The 16,066-nt window shown below is 52.0% G+C and overlaps 1 protein-coding gene across 3 annotated transcripts in view; it reads left to right on the forward strand.

The window, feature by feature from the left end:
• The window catches only part of GNAI2 (G protein subunit alpha i2), a 201,083-nt gene that overhangs the window by 162,077 nt on the left and 22,940 nt on the right, over positions 1-16,066 (forward strand). For all 3 annotated transcript variants that reach the window (XM_038408899.2, XM_038408898.2, XM_043518365.1), the window contains one exon: positions 1,207-1,335. In XM_038408899.2, coding sequence (XP_038264827.1) covers positions 1,207-1,335 — 129 coding nt within the window. The remainder of the gene's footprint in view (positions 1-1,206; positions 1,336-16,066) is intronic.

Consider the following 16,066-nt stretch of genomic DNA (forward strand, 5'->3'; position numbering starts at 1 on the left):
GTGGACTACACATCCCACCATGCAGTGCTCCACCTTGATTGAGGAGCCTGCTGCACTGCTTGCTGGGACATGCTACAGTTTGGGGACTGACTGGATAAGCAGCAGTTCTTCAGAAAAGGACCTGGGGATTACAGTGGATGAGAAGCTGGATATGAGTCAGCAGTGTGCCCTTTTTGCCAAGAAGACTAATGGCATGTTGGACTGCATTAGTAGGAGCATTGCCAGCAGATCGAGGGAAGTGATTATTCCTCTCTATTTGGCACTGGTGAGGCCACATCTGGAGTATTGCATCCAGTTTTGGGTCCCCCCACTACAGAAAGGATGTGGACAAATTGGAGAGAGTCCAGCAGAGGGCAACAAAAATGATTAGAGACTGGGGCATGTGACTTGCGAGGAGAGGCTGAGGGAACTGGGCTTTAGTCTGCAGAAGAAAAGAGTAAGGGGGGATTTGATAGCAGCCTTCAACTACCTGAAGGGGGGTTCCAAAGAGGATGGAACAGTCAAGTTCTCAGTGGTGGCAGATGACAGAACAAGGAGCAATGGTCTCAAGTTGCAGTGGGGGAGGTCTAGGTTGGATATTAGGAAACACTATTTCACCAGGAGGGTGATGACGCACTGGAATGGGTTACCTAGGGAGGTGGTGGAATCTCCATCCTTAGAGGTTTTTAAAGTCAGGCTTGACAAAGCCCTGGCTGTGATGATTTAGTTGGGTTTGGTCCTGCTTTGAGCAGGGGATTGGACTAGATGACCTCCTGAGGTCTCTCCAACCGTAATCTTCTATGATTCTATGTAGTTTCCATGGACCATGCCTCATATGGATGATGAAGCTGGGGGTCCTTTTCTCACATGATTCCTCACCCGCAGTGTGTTTGGGCTGGGGCTGCATGCTCATTCTAGGGAACGGATCCAGCTTGCTGGAATCTCTGCCAGCCTCTTTCCCCTACTCACTGGCCAGGAGGTAGGTGTGAAGGGGACTTTATTTAACAAACATGGAAATGTTCCCTGGGCAGCTAACTCCCATTGTCCTGCCGTCCCGGTGGGTCTGAGTCCCTCTGGAACCAATGCTGCAATATGGCCCACTTTCCTGTTTTCCCCCAAAGCACCCGGTCTGTACAGTAGTTGAGAGGGCAGAGCCCTGGAGACCACACCAAGCCACGTCCTTTGGTTTGCCTTGCTGACACAGCTTCCTTTGTATTCTCTCTGCAGCTACCTGAATGACCTGGAGAGGATAGCCAGAGGGGACTACATTCCAACCCAGCAGGATGTGCTGAGGACCAGGGTGAAGACCACGGGCATTGTAGAGACTCACTTCACATTTAAGGATCTGCATTTCAAGTAAGTGGGAGCTGCAAGACATGCCGGCCCCTTCATTTCACCTTTCCTGGTGTCACTTGGGCTCATCCCATTCAACCTTAGCTTTCCTTAGGGAGACAGGAACCTGTCCTGCCAGCAAAGCAATTCTCTCAGCGTGGTGCACGTGCAAATGCCTTGGATTTTAACAAGGCAGTGCAGCCTCTGGGTCTGAGCGTGCAGCGCCCTATCTTGAGCCTTGCAGATTTGGGCCAATGTGGGCTGTTGCATGCTGGGACTTGCAGCCCTTTTGTGGGTCAGGCCTGAGAAGGAGTACAGCTTTAATTAGCTTCCTTGTGTCAAAGGTAAGGGCAAGCTGCTGGCTCTGGCAGGCTGTCTGCAAGGATACGTCTTCACTGCACACTAAGCCCAGGTTCCAACTTGGGTTTGAGCCCAAGCCACCCTTCCAGCCACACACAAATCAGTCTGACTCAGATCTGACCCTGCTAGGAGGTGGGTCAGAGCTTGAGTCCCGCCATTTTTGCAGTGTGGACGCAGCTCAAGCCACAGCCCTGAGTCAGACGGCCACGTAGTGCAGCGTGGATGCATTAGCACAATGCAGTGTGGACACTCGAGCATGGGTTTGGAAATACTGAGCGCACAAACCCAAGTTCCCCAAACCCAGGTTTAGTGTACTGTTGTAGACACAACATAGGTGCCGACAGTTTGGGCCGCGCTGTCTAAACGTGTCTGTAGCTGAATCCTTGCCCCTGCTGGGAGCTAGGCTCGACTCAGCAACGCTGACTCTCACTGAGGAGTTCAGCCGGCCTGTGAGAACGTCCCCTCCATTCGTGTCCCGCTGCAACAGGCAGCCAGGCTGGAAAGTGAGGAGACGCGTTGATCCCTCTCCCAGGGAGGGAGCTTGTAATGTTGCCATAGCCATAGTGGTGCAGTTAAGATTAGAACCAAGCCCTGTCCCCATTTCCAGCTCCTGCTGTGAACCCTGGGCACCTGTTGGATTAGCTAATCAATGCTCCTGCCGTGCTGGCTGGGGGAGAGGTCAGGCTCGGGCTCAGGCTTAGCATTGGGCTGTGGCTCAGGTGACCCCCCGGCCAAACTAATTCTTGAAATAAACAGCTGCACTCCCTTGACCTCATCAGAGCTGGGCCTGGGCTGCAGCTGTCACCTGGCTTCTATCCTGGGCTCTGCCACTAGCCTACTAGGTGACCTTGCCAGGTCAATTCACCCCTCCATGCCTCAGTTTCCCCATGTGTACATTGGGAATAATACCTGCTGGGCAGAGTCAAGAGTTAATTTCCTGTCTAGACTGCTTCAAGATCCTCTGATTAATGGTGCTAGAGAAGGCATCGTAGATAGCCGTGTCTTAGTGTCACGGGCTCTTAGGAGAGGAATTAGCACAGTGGAAACACACTGAACTACTCTGCCCTCCTACCTGTCTGTCTCTGTTTGCTCTAATGGAGGCTGAATGTGCTGTGCCCTGGTGCGTGGTGTCTTGCAGGCAAATGCGTGGAAATCCGTTTGGTCTCAGCCTAGGCCATACATTGCAGAATCTTCCTAGAAGCTAGCACAGCTGTCTTTTCAGGGCTGGAATAGCTGGGGGGCTGCAGGTCAGGAGTGGGGAACTTTGGCAGAGCTGTGGTGAGGGGATCCCAGATCTGGAATAGCAGGGGGCTGCAGGTCAGGACAAAAGTGCATTGGCACAGGGGTGCGAGAGCTGTGGGCAGGAGTGAGGGAGCATGTCTATCCAGTGCACTTACTCTCTTTACTTCACAAGCACCAGACTGACCTGCAGGATAGAGGTAGAAATAAGCATTGGCTTCCCATCTGTTGATACTTTATCATTCAGCTTTTAAATTTGTGGCTCCCCTAGCCAAATATCTTCCCATTCCAAGAGGCTGCAGTGCAGCTAATCCCCCCAGCACTGCGTGAACATTAGCTGAGAGGGAGGGATGCAGCTGCCAGGATGACAGCAGGGCTGAGGGTGGCTGCCTTAGCTCTTCACTAGCACTGCAGCGAGACTGGAAGGTTCGGGGGCAAGATGGCAAAGCCCTGCCTCTTGTCGTTTGAAGTGGTCCAGCTTCACTTCAACGCTCCACAGAGACATTTGCAGGTCTCTGAAACCTGCAGGAAAACTAAACTCGCCACTGGAATAAAACTCTCTGGAATCAGTCAAGAAGCTCTGGAGATGGATCCGTTGCTTCAGAGGCTGCCCTGTCCCTGTGATCTTGCTAGGCTGCAGCCCATCTTCCCACTCCCTGTGCACAGTAAAATTGTGCTTTCCAAATGCCAGCCCCCAAATAGTACTGCACATGGAGTGGGAAGAGAACATGCTGAATGCACAAGTTGGCGCTAAGAATGTGACGCAACAGACCTACTGGCTGCTGAGCATAGCAGATTTCCAGCTGATGCCAATGTACTCCTGGACCGTGCTGCTACAGAACCAGCTTGTTGCTGTCTGGGCACGCTCAGCCTGACAGCACGATGCACCCGGGGAAGCCACCTTTGTCTGGGACTACTGTAATTCATCATGTGAAAGTAGCTGGAAAGGATCATGTACCCTCTTCATTCATATCACACCCAGACTAGGCCTGCCATTTGGTATCTAGCTGGGGCTTATAGCTCCCCTCTCCATAGTATCTGACTGCCTCCCGCTCTGTAAAGTGTTTCTCCTCTGAGACACCTGTTGGCTGGGGAAGTGCCACCCCTGGTTCCACGGAGGTAGAGAGTCCAAATGACTTGCCTGAGGTCACCCAGGCAGTCTGTGGCAGAGCAGGAGATTGATCCCATGTCTCTGGTGTCCCAGGGAGGTGCCCTACCCACTGGGCTGTTCTTTCTGTCTGTAACCATAGAAATTAGAGAATGGAAAGAGTAATAAAATCAACTGGTCTGTCCCTTTGGCACAGGTCCTAGTCGCCATCCCCTCCCCCGCACTCCTGGGCTGCAGCAGTCGTCAGAACATGGCTGTTAAAGATGGAGCATGTTTATATTCTGTTTCACCCAGGATCTTCAGCCTCCCAGCAGGATTGTGGCTTTGTAATGCACTTTATTTAGCTAAGCGCATCACATCTGAGCCCCTATGGTCGCTGCTGCTGCTGGCGAAACCTCCTAGCAAATTTTATTGGGGTGACTTTAAAAACAGATTAATGGGACAAACACTCTCAACAAATAGCAAAATCCTGAGCCGCCCGACATTGGTTACTGTGTCCTCATGTTCCCACCGTTCCAGGGGACGATGAAATCGAATTGAATGAGATTACACTGGCTTGAAAAAGTGAGAGCCTGAATCAGCGTAAGCAAGTTTAGTGCCCCCCTTTGCTTCGCATAAGATGGAAGCAGCAGAGTCCCTTTCATTGTAGGCACCTGCACCGTGGTGGTTACTGGGGACTGAGCCTGGACTTTGAGCTCCAGCAGCAGAAACCTGTATCGGGTAATTGAACAGTCTGCTCTCCCCTTCCCTTTAGCTGGGAGTGTGGTGCGAGCTCGTATCTTTCCGGGGACCAATGACAAGATGGAGGGTGAGCATCCCTGCTCAGCCAGTGGTATTACCAAAGGGATACCACATGTCCCTCTCAATAGGATGGAATCGTCGCCTCGGTGACTTAGGGCTGCATCTCCTGCATGTGAAAAATCCACCCCTCGGAGAGAAACAGTGAAGCTGACGTAAGTCCTGGTGTAGACAGCGCTAGGTCTACAGAAGAATGCTTCCATCAATCTGGCTACCGCCTCTCGGGAGGTGGATTAACCACAGCAATGGGAGAACCCCTCCCATCAGCGTAGTGCAAAATTTTTGGCCTGAAGGCCACATCGGGTTTCCAAAATTGTATGGAGGGCCAGTTAGGGAAGGCTGTGCCTCTCCAAACAGCCAGGTGTGGCCTGACCCCTATCCACCCTGACCCATTTCTCACCCCCTGATGGCCCCCCTGGGACTCCTACCCTTCCAACCCCTCACTGTTCCCTGTCCCCTGACATCCCCTCCTGACCTCCCGCCCCTTCCAAGCCCTCCTCTCATTCCTGACTGCCCCCCCAGACCCCTGTCCCATCCAACCACCCCTTCTCCCTGACCACCCCCAGAACCCCTGACTGCCCCCTGCCGCCCCCTCAAACCCCCGTTCCCCACCCTCTGACCGCCCTGACCCCTATCCACACCCCCGCCCCCTGACCACCACCCCGAACTCCCTTGCCCTCTATCCAATCCATCCTCCCCCTTACCGCGCTGCCTGGAGCACCGGTGGCTGGTGGTGCTACAACCGTGCCGCCCGGCTGGAGCCAGCCATGCCATCGCACAGCACAGAGCACTGGGTCAGGCCACAGCTCTGCAGCTGTGCTGCCCCAGGAGCTCACAGCCCTCCCGCCCAGAGCATTGTGCCGGCAGTGCAGTGAGCTGAGGCTGCAGGGGAAAGGGGCTAGCTGGCTGAACAGGAGGGTCCCGCGGGCCGTAGTTTGCCCACCTCTGGTGTAATGTCTAGACTGACACTCTGCAGCGGTTTAAGTGTAGACATAGTCAAAGTCCCTCTGACGCTCCTTCTATCTGAAGTGCTAGCTTGTCTGTGTCTCAGAGAGCTAGTTTACAAAGGTCTTGAGTCACTGATAGCAGCGCTAGTGTACCCAGTGCTCCAGTGGCCATGGGCATTTTGTATACCTTCTCTGAGCAGAGTTCGACTATACCATGCTTAAAATGCTAGTGGCTTTCTGGTGCCCTATGTCCCAGTGGGATCAGTGCAGGGAGATGGAGGTGTTGGGCGAGAGAGCTAGTGGAGCAGTGCCTGTGTTTCGCAGTCCTGTGGGATCTCAGCTCAGCTGTGGAAAAAGGGGCTTCAGCCTGCCCGGGAATCTGGTTCTTCCACCCTGAGTCACTTACCTATGTACCTGTCTGTCTGGGAATGGATCTGGCCTTCTTGGTTTTTAGTGGTGTGTGACATTGCGCTAGAGAAAAGCTCTGGAGTCTGTAGATTGCATTTTCAGTTGCCTTATGCTTTCAGGGTCATCCTCCTCCAAAAAAGTCTGCCCAATAACTCTGTGGGTGATGTTCATGCACTTCAGCCACTTTCAGGCTTTTTTGCTTGATTAGGAGTAGTTTAGACCCAAAAATGTAGGCCCTTCTTAAAATAATAGGGGTTTCGTAGAAAATGTCATCAAGAATCTAAATGTCTGCTTCACTCTTTCTTAGATCCTCTGAGATCAGTATGTTAGATTTAAGGAAGATACAGATTGTTGCAGAGAATCGGACAAAATACGGGAATGTTGTGGGGAAGTGCAAACTATCTGTTTGAGCTTGTCTGTATCTGTGACACTGAGTACCCGTCTCACAGCTGAAGAGACAGCTTAGAAGCTTGTCTCTTTCACCAGCAAAATGTGGTTCAACTGAAGACATTACCTCACCTACCTTGTCTCACTAGTGGGAATTAATCACCCAGCTTGAGTCCTATGTGCAAAGACATCAGTGCTGGTCATGGACCAGCCTTCGATGAGCAGGTGGAGTTCCCAGAGGGGAGACGGTGTACAGCCAAGAAAGTAAACCAGATGTTCCACCTCCAAAAAATGGCACAGGGCAGGTGAACTAAGGCAGGGGTGGGCAAACTTTTTGGCCTGAGGGCCACATCTGGGTGAAGAAATTGCATGCAGGGCCATCAATGTAGGGCTGGGGAAGGGGGTTAGGGTGCAGGAGGGAGTGCGGTGTGTGTTTGGGGGGGGTGCGGTGTGCAGGAAGGGGCTCAGGGCAAGGGGTTGGGGTGCAGGGAGGGGTGTGGAGTGTGGGAGGAGGCTCCGGGCAGGGGGTTGGGGTGCAGGCTCTGGCCCGGCGCTGCTTACCTTGAGCGGCTCCAGGGTGGCAGCGGTGTGCAGCAGGGCTAAGGCAGGCTCCCTGCCTGCCCTGGCCCCGTGTCACTCCCAGAAGCTGCAGGCACCACGTCTCTGGGGAGAGGTGGAGGGGCAGAGGGCTCCGTGCGCTGCCCTCACCAGCAGGTACCTCCCCCGCAGATCCCATTGGCCGCGGTTTTCTGGTTCCAGCCAATGGGAGCTGCAGGGGGGTGGTGCCTGCAGGTGAGGGCAGCGCACGGAGCACTCTGCCCTCCTCTCCCCCAGGGGCCACAGGGACATGGTGCCGGCCGCTTCCAGGAGCGGCGTGGGGCCAGGGCAGGCAGGGAGCCTGCCTTAGCCCCGCTGCATGACGGGGTTGGCAATCCTGCTGGACGGATCCAAAGCCCTGATGGGCTGGATCCGGCCCACAGGCCATAGTTTGCCTACCCCTGAACTAAGGTTTGCCCAGTATGAAGGAGCTCAGTCCATGTGGCATGGTGGTGGCTTTGAGCTTTTATGGAGTTTAAGAACATTAAGTTAAAAAATACTTGGCTATAATTTCTTCCCAGACTCCTCGCCCCCATAGAAATGTAGAGAAACATGATGAACACTCCAAAATACTTACTTTTTGGCTAGGTAAAAAGAGCTACTGGGGATTGCCAGGGCATGGCCCCAGTGCAGGGGACTACCACAGCGCCATACTGGAGATCCCCAGCAGGAGAGCTCTGGGAGGAATAGGAATACAACGCACACTGCAGGAGTGGTGTGTGCTGCCAAAGGTGGAGCAGCTTTTCAGTGAGTGCGCTAAGGCACCCTAATTATTTCACATCCATTCTTCTGGCTGGGCCCTGCATGTTTACACGTTCCTGGGATTCTGGGTTTCCTTTCTCTCTCTGAGCTGGAACTCCTGGGTCTGCTTCATTGCGTTGTTGAACAGATTGCTCAGCCCGTTGGAAAGGGCCCATTTCGGCAGGCCGTGCACCCCTGCTAGCGGCATGGCAGTGGGCTAGGAGGAGGATCTAGATTTCAGTTGTAATGAAATTCTTGCTGGCTGATTAGAGAGAAGCCCATTAACTCCAACGTCCCACTTTCCATGCTCCTATCCCAGAGCTAGCCACTCATTGCTGGTGCTCCACCAGGAGACTTTTCACATGGGCTGGTTGGGGGGTTCTTCCTTCTCAAGGGTTTGGGCTGGTAAGTTATAGACCTAATGGCCAGGAGGGTCCATTCTGACCATCTGGTCTGACCTCCTGCTTCACACAGACCGGAGCACACAAGGGAATCGAATGGGATAAAGTGACTTTACCCTCCTGACTGTATCTAGGGGATAGAACCAAACACCCCAAGTGAACCCTGTCCAGAAGGAGAACATGCGGCGAGAGCACTGTGCTCCTGAAGGGAGATGACCTCTTCACAGTGACCATTCAAAACAGCAGTAAAGTCTAGCCCCAGCTGATCACAAAGAACCATGGTCCAGCAGCCAGGGTGTGGGACTGGAAAATGTCCGCAAATCTGCACCTCCGTTTCTCCATCCACGCAGCATGGAAAATCATATTTACAGGACCTATTGTTTGTAAAGTGCCCTGAGTTCTGTGAATGCAGTGTAAAAGTGAAGCATTATTTGTGATAGCAGCACACTGCTGGAATATTCTAGAGCTAGCTCTTCCTTCAGGGCCCTAGCATTGTCCGGCAGGGAGCATTGTAAAACTGCAGCAGCTGAATGGCTTCACTCCTCCCCCACTTCCCCTTCTCTTTCCCTCCCCCACACACCCTAATGCTCTTTGTGCAAGTTTTGTTCACTACAGTTATTTCCTGGCCAGTGTGCAAATTCACAGACTATGTGAGTAAATCCATTACAACAGCAAACTCTTGGTGCTCCACCACTTCCATACAGAAGGCCTAACCACCCCGCTCCATTTTTCCAGGGGCTCCGTACATGATCGCCTAAGTTAACAGCAGCCACGTCTGATAGCTCCTGTGCAATAGATTTACAATGTGAATGTTCCTCTTTTATCACTTACATTCTTTTGCCATCAGTGTTGAAGAAGCTAGAAATGTTTGGGAGAGAAGCAAAGTCCTATTGATGGCTCGGTGTCTGTGATCAAGGGTAGCCTGTTTTCTGCAGGCAGATGTAACCAGAAGGGATCCTGGCTCCTGTGCCCTCATAATTGGTACAGGTTTCGAACTCTCTTCTCTATAAACTCCTGTGTTTTTACAGGCCTTGGAGGCTCTAACATGAAGCCATTGAGAGAGAGGCATAAAAGGGATCAAACAAATCCAAGTTTTCTGACCTAAATGAAAATCACATGCTTTGCCTCAGTCCTTGCTAGGCTGGGGAGCCCTCCTGCCTTTGCTGAGCAGAGTCATGTCAGCTGATGTTGGCAAGGCAGAGCTCATCCTGAGCTAGTTCATGTCCTGCGCTGACAGCATACCTCAGTAATGAGGAGCCCTGTGGAGCAGAGTGGGGACACGACCCCATCCTGGTGAGACTGATTTCATGTTTAATCCAGCGGCTGAAAACAGTGCCAATTCGGTACTTTCCATGGCCTGGGCTGCAAGAAGGGGAGGGCGTGCCCTGGGGTTGGGAAGGGAGCTTAGTCGTGGCTCTGGTAGAGGACACTGTCCCTTCTCTGTGTTTATACCCAAGTGCTGGCCCTTGCATGCCTAATAACTGGGCACCAGCTACTCAGTGCTGTGTCGGAACGCCGTGCTTTTCTGCGGGGTCACATGCAGCTGGGGTGCCAAAGCTGTGGGTGGCTCCTGTTGAGACAGGTGCCTCCGGCTAGAGAGGATGGGGGAGTGTCTTTGGGGCAGGGAAAGCTGGGCCAGAGGGCCTGGAGGAAAACCCGAGGGACAGCCACTCTCGGGGAGGAAGCTTGGGCAGAGGTGTCTGTGCTGTTGTTTAGTTACCATGAAATCCAAGTACCAGGAAAAGGGCTGGGTTTGGAGCCTGCCTCGGCTCCTGCCTTGGACAGCGGAGGGAGCAATGTCTTTCCTGACTTATTGGTAGAGCCCTGCACAGATACACAATTTATACCTGCAGGTACTGATATCCACATCTGCGGATATAATTTGTGTATCCGTGCAGAGTTCTACCCATTGGAGGGTCTGCGATTGCATAGGGAGGCTCAAGTCCTCTAAGTGGGCCTGGGAAGGAGGCGGCCTCCTGGGGTTCCCAATTCAGGTCTCACTTATTCCATAAGACAAATGGTGGGAGTAAGTGCTGGCCACCCTGGGATCTGAGAGTCAAGCTGGGTTGCTCCCCTTTGTGCATGCTCACTACTAACTGAGTACATATGCCCCTGAAGACGTGCCTTAGTCTGTTCAATGACTCGGGCACACTGCACTTGAGCTCGGCTCACAATTCTCTTGCTGTGTGAGCTGGATTCCGCCTTGCCCTGCTGTACCTGTGCTGACCCTGCAGGTCCCCAGGATAGAAAAAGGAGCAAGAACCTCATTCCTACAGTAACAAACTGCAACTCTGAACATGCCTGGAAAGTGGGTCTGTGGCAACCCTAGCTAAAAAGAGCTGCTGGGGGTTGCCACAGCACCATACTGACTCATGGACTCTAAGGCCAGAAGGGACCATCATGATCATCTAGTCTGACCTCCTGCACATTACAGGCCACAGAATCTCACAAGCCTGCTCCTGTAATAGATCCCTAACCTCTGGCTGAGTTACTGATGTCTTCAAATCATGGTTTAAAGCAGGGGTGAGCAAAAGACGGTCTGCGGGCTGCATCCGGCCTGCCAGCTGTTTTAAGCTGGCCTTCGAGCTCCGACTGGGAAGCAGGGTTGGGAGCCGCTCACTGTGGCTCCCAGAAGCAGCGGCATGGCCCTTCTCAGGCTCCTACGCATAGTGGCAGCCAGGGGGCTCCGCTTTGCATGCTGACCCTGCCCAAAGGCCCGCCCCGCCCCCAGCTCCCATTGGCGAGGAACTGCAGGGGCATTGCCTGCAGACAGGGCAGTGTGCCCAGCTGCCTGGCCACGCCTCCATGTAGGAGCTGGAGAATTGACATGCTGCTGCTTCTGGGAGCCACTTGAGGTAAGCGCTGCCTGGAGGCTGCACCCCTGAGCCCCTGCCCCAGCCCAGAGCACCTTCCTGCACCCCAAACCCCTCATCCAGAGCCTGCACCCCCAGCTGGAGCCCGGACTCCCCATGCACCCCACTGCCCTAGCCTGGAGCCCCCTCCTGCACCCTGAACTCCTCATTTTTGGCCCCACTCCGGAGCCCGCACCCCCAACCAGAGCCTGCACCCCCTCCTGCACCCCAACCCCAATTTTGTGAGCATTCATGGCCCAGCATACAATTTGTATTCCCAGATGTGGCCCTCAGGCCAAAAAGTTTGTCCACCCTTGGTTTAAAGATTTCAAGTTAGAGAATCCACCATTTACACTAATTTAAACCTGCAAGTGACTCGTGCCTCATGCTGTAGAGGAAGGTGGAAAAATCCCTGGGGTCTCTGCCAATCTGACCTGGGGGAAAGTATGGCGATCAGTTAGATCCAAAGCATGTGGGCAAGATCCAGCAGCTAGACAGCTGGGAAAGAATTCTCTCTAATAACTCGGAGCCCTCCCACTCTAGTGTCCCATCACTGGCAATAGGAGATATTTGCTGCTAGCAGTCGCAGATCAACTACATGCCATTGTAGGCAGTCTCATTGTACCATCCCCTCCATTAACTTATCAAGCTCAGTCTTGAAGCCAGTTAGGGTTTTTGCCCCCACTGCTCCTCTTGGGAGGCTGTTCCAGAACTTCACTCCTCTGATGGTTAGAAACTTTTGCCTAATTTGAAGCCTAAACTTGTTAACGGTCAGTTTACAACCATTTGTTCTTGTGTCCACATTTGCACTTAATTTAACTAACTCCTCTCCTTCCCTGGTATTTATCTCTCTGATGTATTTATAGAGAGCAATCATATCTCCCCTCAGCCATCATTTGGCTAGACTAAACAAGCCAAGCTCTTTGACTCTCTTCTCATAAGGTAGGTTTTCCATTCCTCGAATCATCCTAGTAGCCCTTCTCTTCTCCTGTTCCAGTTTCAATTCATCCTTAAACATGGAAGACCAGAACTGCACAGTGTGTCCCAGATGAGGTCTCACCAGTGCCTTGTGTAATGGTACTAACACTTCTCTGTCTCTACTGGAAATATCTCACCCGATGAATCCTAGGACCGCATTAGCATTTTTCATGGGCATACCACGTTGACTGCTTATAGTCACCTAGCTCTTTCTCCTCCTCTGCTGCTCCCACCTTACATCCCCAGCTTACAGCAAAACTTTCTTGTTGTTTAGTCCCCAAATGTGTGACCTTGCACTTTGCACTATTAAATTTCATCCCATTTCTATTACTCCAGTTTTCAAGGTTGTCCAGATCTTGTATGCTATTCTGGTCCTTCTTGGTATTGGCAAAACCTCCCAGCTTTGCGTCATTTGTAAATTTTATTAGCACACTCCCGCATTTTGTGCCAAGATCAGTAATAGAAATGTTAATAAGATTGGTCCCAAGACTGATCCCTGAGGAACTCCACTAGTAACCTCTTTCTTCCCTGTCAATTCACCTTTCAGTAGGACTCTTTGTAGTCTCCCCATTAACTAGTCTTACCCACCTCTCAATTCTCAGAGTAAGCCCCATCTTCTCCAATTTAACTGATAATTTCCCTAGTGGACCTGTATCAAATGCTTTACTGAACTCCAGACAGGTGACTAGAAAAGGAGTACTTGTGGCACCTTAGAGACTAACATTTATTTGAGCATAAGCTTTCGTGAGCTACAGCTTATGCTCAAATAAATTTGTTAGTCTCCAAGGTGCCACAAGTACTCCTTTTCTTTTTGCGAATACAGACTAACACGGCTGCTACTCTGAGACAGGTGACTGGAGATCACAAGGAGTAGAGCTCTAGAGTCCCACTGAACATAGCCAGGGCCGGTTCCTTCGGCCAGCAGCACTGAGCGTTAGCGTGAGGTCTGTCAAACCCCCGGCGGTGGGCATGGTTTGTGCGCGCGCGCTCTCTCTCGGAAGAGAGGAGGATCTGGTTTTTCTTTTATTTCTGTGGCAGCAAACATGGTAACATCCTAGTGTGTACCAGGCACTTTGTGGTTCTCACGTGCCTCAGTGCATTGAGGTGAACCATGTGCTCCCTCCGTGTTTACCATGACCTGCTAACAGGTGCAAATAGCCTTTTTAGTTGCCACAGGTTAAAAACCCTCCTGTGCAGTGAACACAAGGATTTAGGGAGAGGGTCCTTGTTCCTTTGGTGTACATGGTGGTTCAGAGAGAGCTGACACATCCCTGCTTTAGTATGTTCATTCCAGGAGGAGCTGTGGGGAGAATAGACAGAGTTCCAGTCCTGTTATCTGTGTGGCTGAAACGATGATATGAAATGCCGATCAGTCGCCAAGCAAAGAAAAACACATCTCCTGAGGATTTCAATAATGAGCAGTTTGCAGGGGAAGTTGGAATGCAGTTCTGTGGGTTTTGCCAGTTCTCGTACTTTATTGCTCCAGAGGTTCTGTGAGCAAGAAGAGAGAGCGAGCTGTGTGCCCCAAAAGAGACTGGACCTACAATTCACTGCAGAAGGAGCCTAGCAGTCAAAGGTGGCTCATGGAGCCCATGGAATATAGATTAGGACATCTTGGCTACTCTTCATCCTAGCTGGAAAGACTACAGCAGTGGTTCTCCACCTGTGGCCCACAGGCCACATTCGATCACATTAGCGTACAGTTGCAGCCTAGCTCAGCTGTGTGCTAAAGGCCACAGGCTCTGGGCTGCCGGCTGTCACCGGCTCCATGCAGGGGGGTCCAGCCAGCTGGCTGCTGCCAGCTGCGTGCTGCCGCCCGGCCATGTACAACAGGGTCCAGGTTCGGGGTCTCTGCCCCCGGCCCTGCACACAGCTCTCCACTGCTGGCCCCACTCTGTGGAGGAGTCTCTGGGCGGAGGGTGCTGGGCATAGGGGTTTGTGGGGGCCACAATGATAAATAGGTTGAGAACCCCTGGACTACAGCATACTTAGTCCTCTGAAGAGGATCTAAGGTGGGCAATGCCCATGTAAGTGCTTCTCTCAGCACCTAGGGCTACTAACAGCAACACTGGAAATATTGTACATATCATAAATATCTACTCCACAAATCGCAGCCCCTCGCCCCAATCTTCTAGCTCTGTGTAGCTTGAAAGCTTGTCTCTTTCACCAGCAGAAGTTGGTCCAATAAAGATATTACCTCACCCACTTCATTTGAAGCTAAGGTAATTTACATGTGAAATGAGCAAGTGTTTGCTGAAGAGCAAAGCAAAGCACTCAGGATTGCAACTGCTGCAGCTACAATGTGGTACAGCCATCACCATCAGATGATTGGTGTCTTTTTTCAATTGTGGGAAGAGCTTAGAAACATGGGAGAAGCTAAGCTATTTAGATATAATAACCTAGATAGATTTACTTCTCCTTATATCTGTTCTATAGTGAAGCTTCCTCTCCTTGGCAATCCTTGCATTATCCTGCAGAGAGAAAGAGAGAGAGAGAGATCTTCAGATAAAGGCTGGGTTTCTAAAACGAATCATTGTGCAAGGCATTTTGCTTAGGGGATAAATTGAACTTTGGCCCTTTGGTGAGTGTATAACAGACTCCCAGGTCGTGGCCACTCTTGGCCCCGTATGGTCCGTGCGGGGAACCCCATTCAGTGTGACAGCCCTTCTTCGGGGGGTTAAGCCCCTCTGCCTCCTGGAACTGCACCTTTCTGAGCCTTAGTACGCCTGTCTTTCATCATGAGCCCGCTCAGGGAGTCTACTTGCTTTGGACTCCCAGGGCCTCCACTCCCAGAGGGAATAATGTAACCCTGTCTCTAGACCGGAGCGACTCTCAGCTAGCCTAAAACAGGAGAGTTTATTGAGCGTCTGAACACTGCATAGGAAACTCTTAAGGCCCTCAGGCCTGGCCTCCCTCACCACAGTACATCTAAGCCTTCCCTGCATCCAGGTGGGCTCTGCCTGCTCTCTCTCTCCCCAGTCCTGAGACCCTGCGCTTTCCAGCTGGGCATCCTGCCCCAACAGCTCCTTCCCTGTCCTTTGTCAGGTAAACAGGTTGCTGTGGCCCTCTCTCTTCTGTCCTTTGTTCCCCTCTGGCTGGAACTGGTTATTCAGGTCACCAGGGTCCTCTCTGCTCAGTCCTTTGTTCTCCCACTGGCCAGAACCGGCTGACTGCCAAGCTGGGGTGAGCCTCTTAGTCATCAGGTCACCCGTTGTTAGGGTTCCCCATCTCCAGGCCATTGTCCGGTGGTCCCAGCTGCTAGGCGAGGTCACACCTGGTCCTCTGCAACAACAAACCCCTCCCTCCACCTTGTTAAACATGCAGTACACAGGGAAGCTGAGAAGCGCACACTCTATTCATGTAAAAGACTACAAAGATCCCCAACTTTGTCACAGTGTGTGCTTTAATGATGTATGAAAAAGGGTCTGAAAGGGTTTTTAATAAATGTTTTTGCTTGTTTCTTACCTCAGAAATGCAGCTTTTCTCTAGCCTGTTTTCTGTTTTGAGGAGGCTTGGCAGGTGACTAGAGAGCAGGTAGATGCATGACTGATCTGTCTCCGAAAGATGCACTGTTGTAACCAAACTGATCTGTGCCCATTAGGGACTCGGACCAGTGCAGCTGAACCCAGGGCACTGATCTAACCCCAATGTGGCATGACTTAATCCTTTTCTACACACAGCCTGTGCACTGATTTAGCGAAATTTATGCAACCCCTGTCGTGTGGACACTCTCTTTAAATTGGTTAAGTTTAAGGCTAGGTCTACATGTTCAGGGATGCGAAAAATCCACACTCCTGCGAGATGTAGTTAAGCTGACCTACCCCTCAGTGTAACAGCACTAGGAAGAATTCATCCATCTCCCTAGCCGTGGCCTCTCAGGAAAGTGGTTAACTCCGGTGGTAGGAGAGCCCCTCACATCACAGCAGTGAGTGGCTACCG

This window comes from Dermochelys coriacea, chromosome 7 (genome assembly GCF_009764565.3).
Source record: "Dermochelys coriacea isolate rDerCor1 chromosome 7, rDerCor1.pri.v4, whole genome shotgun sequence".
Classification (NCBI taxonomy): domain Eukaryota; kingdom Metazoa; phylum Chordata; order Testudines; family Dermochelyidae; genus Dermochelys; species Dermochelys coriacea.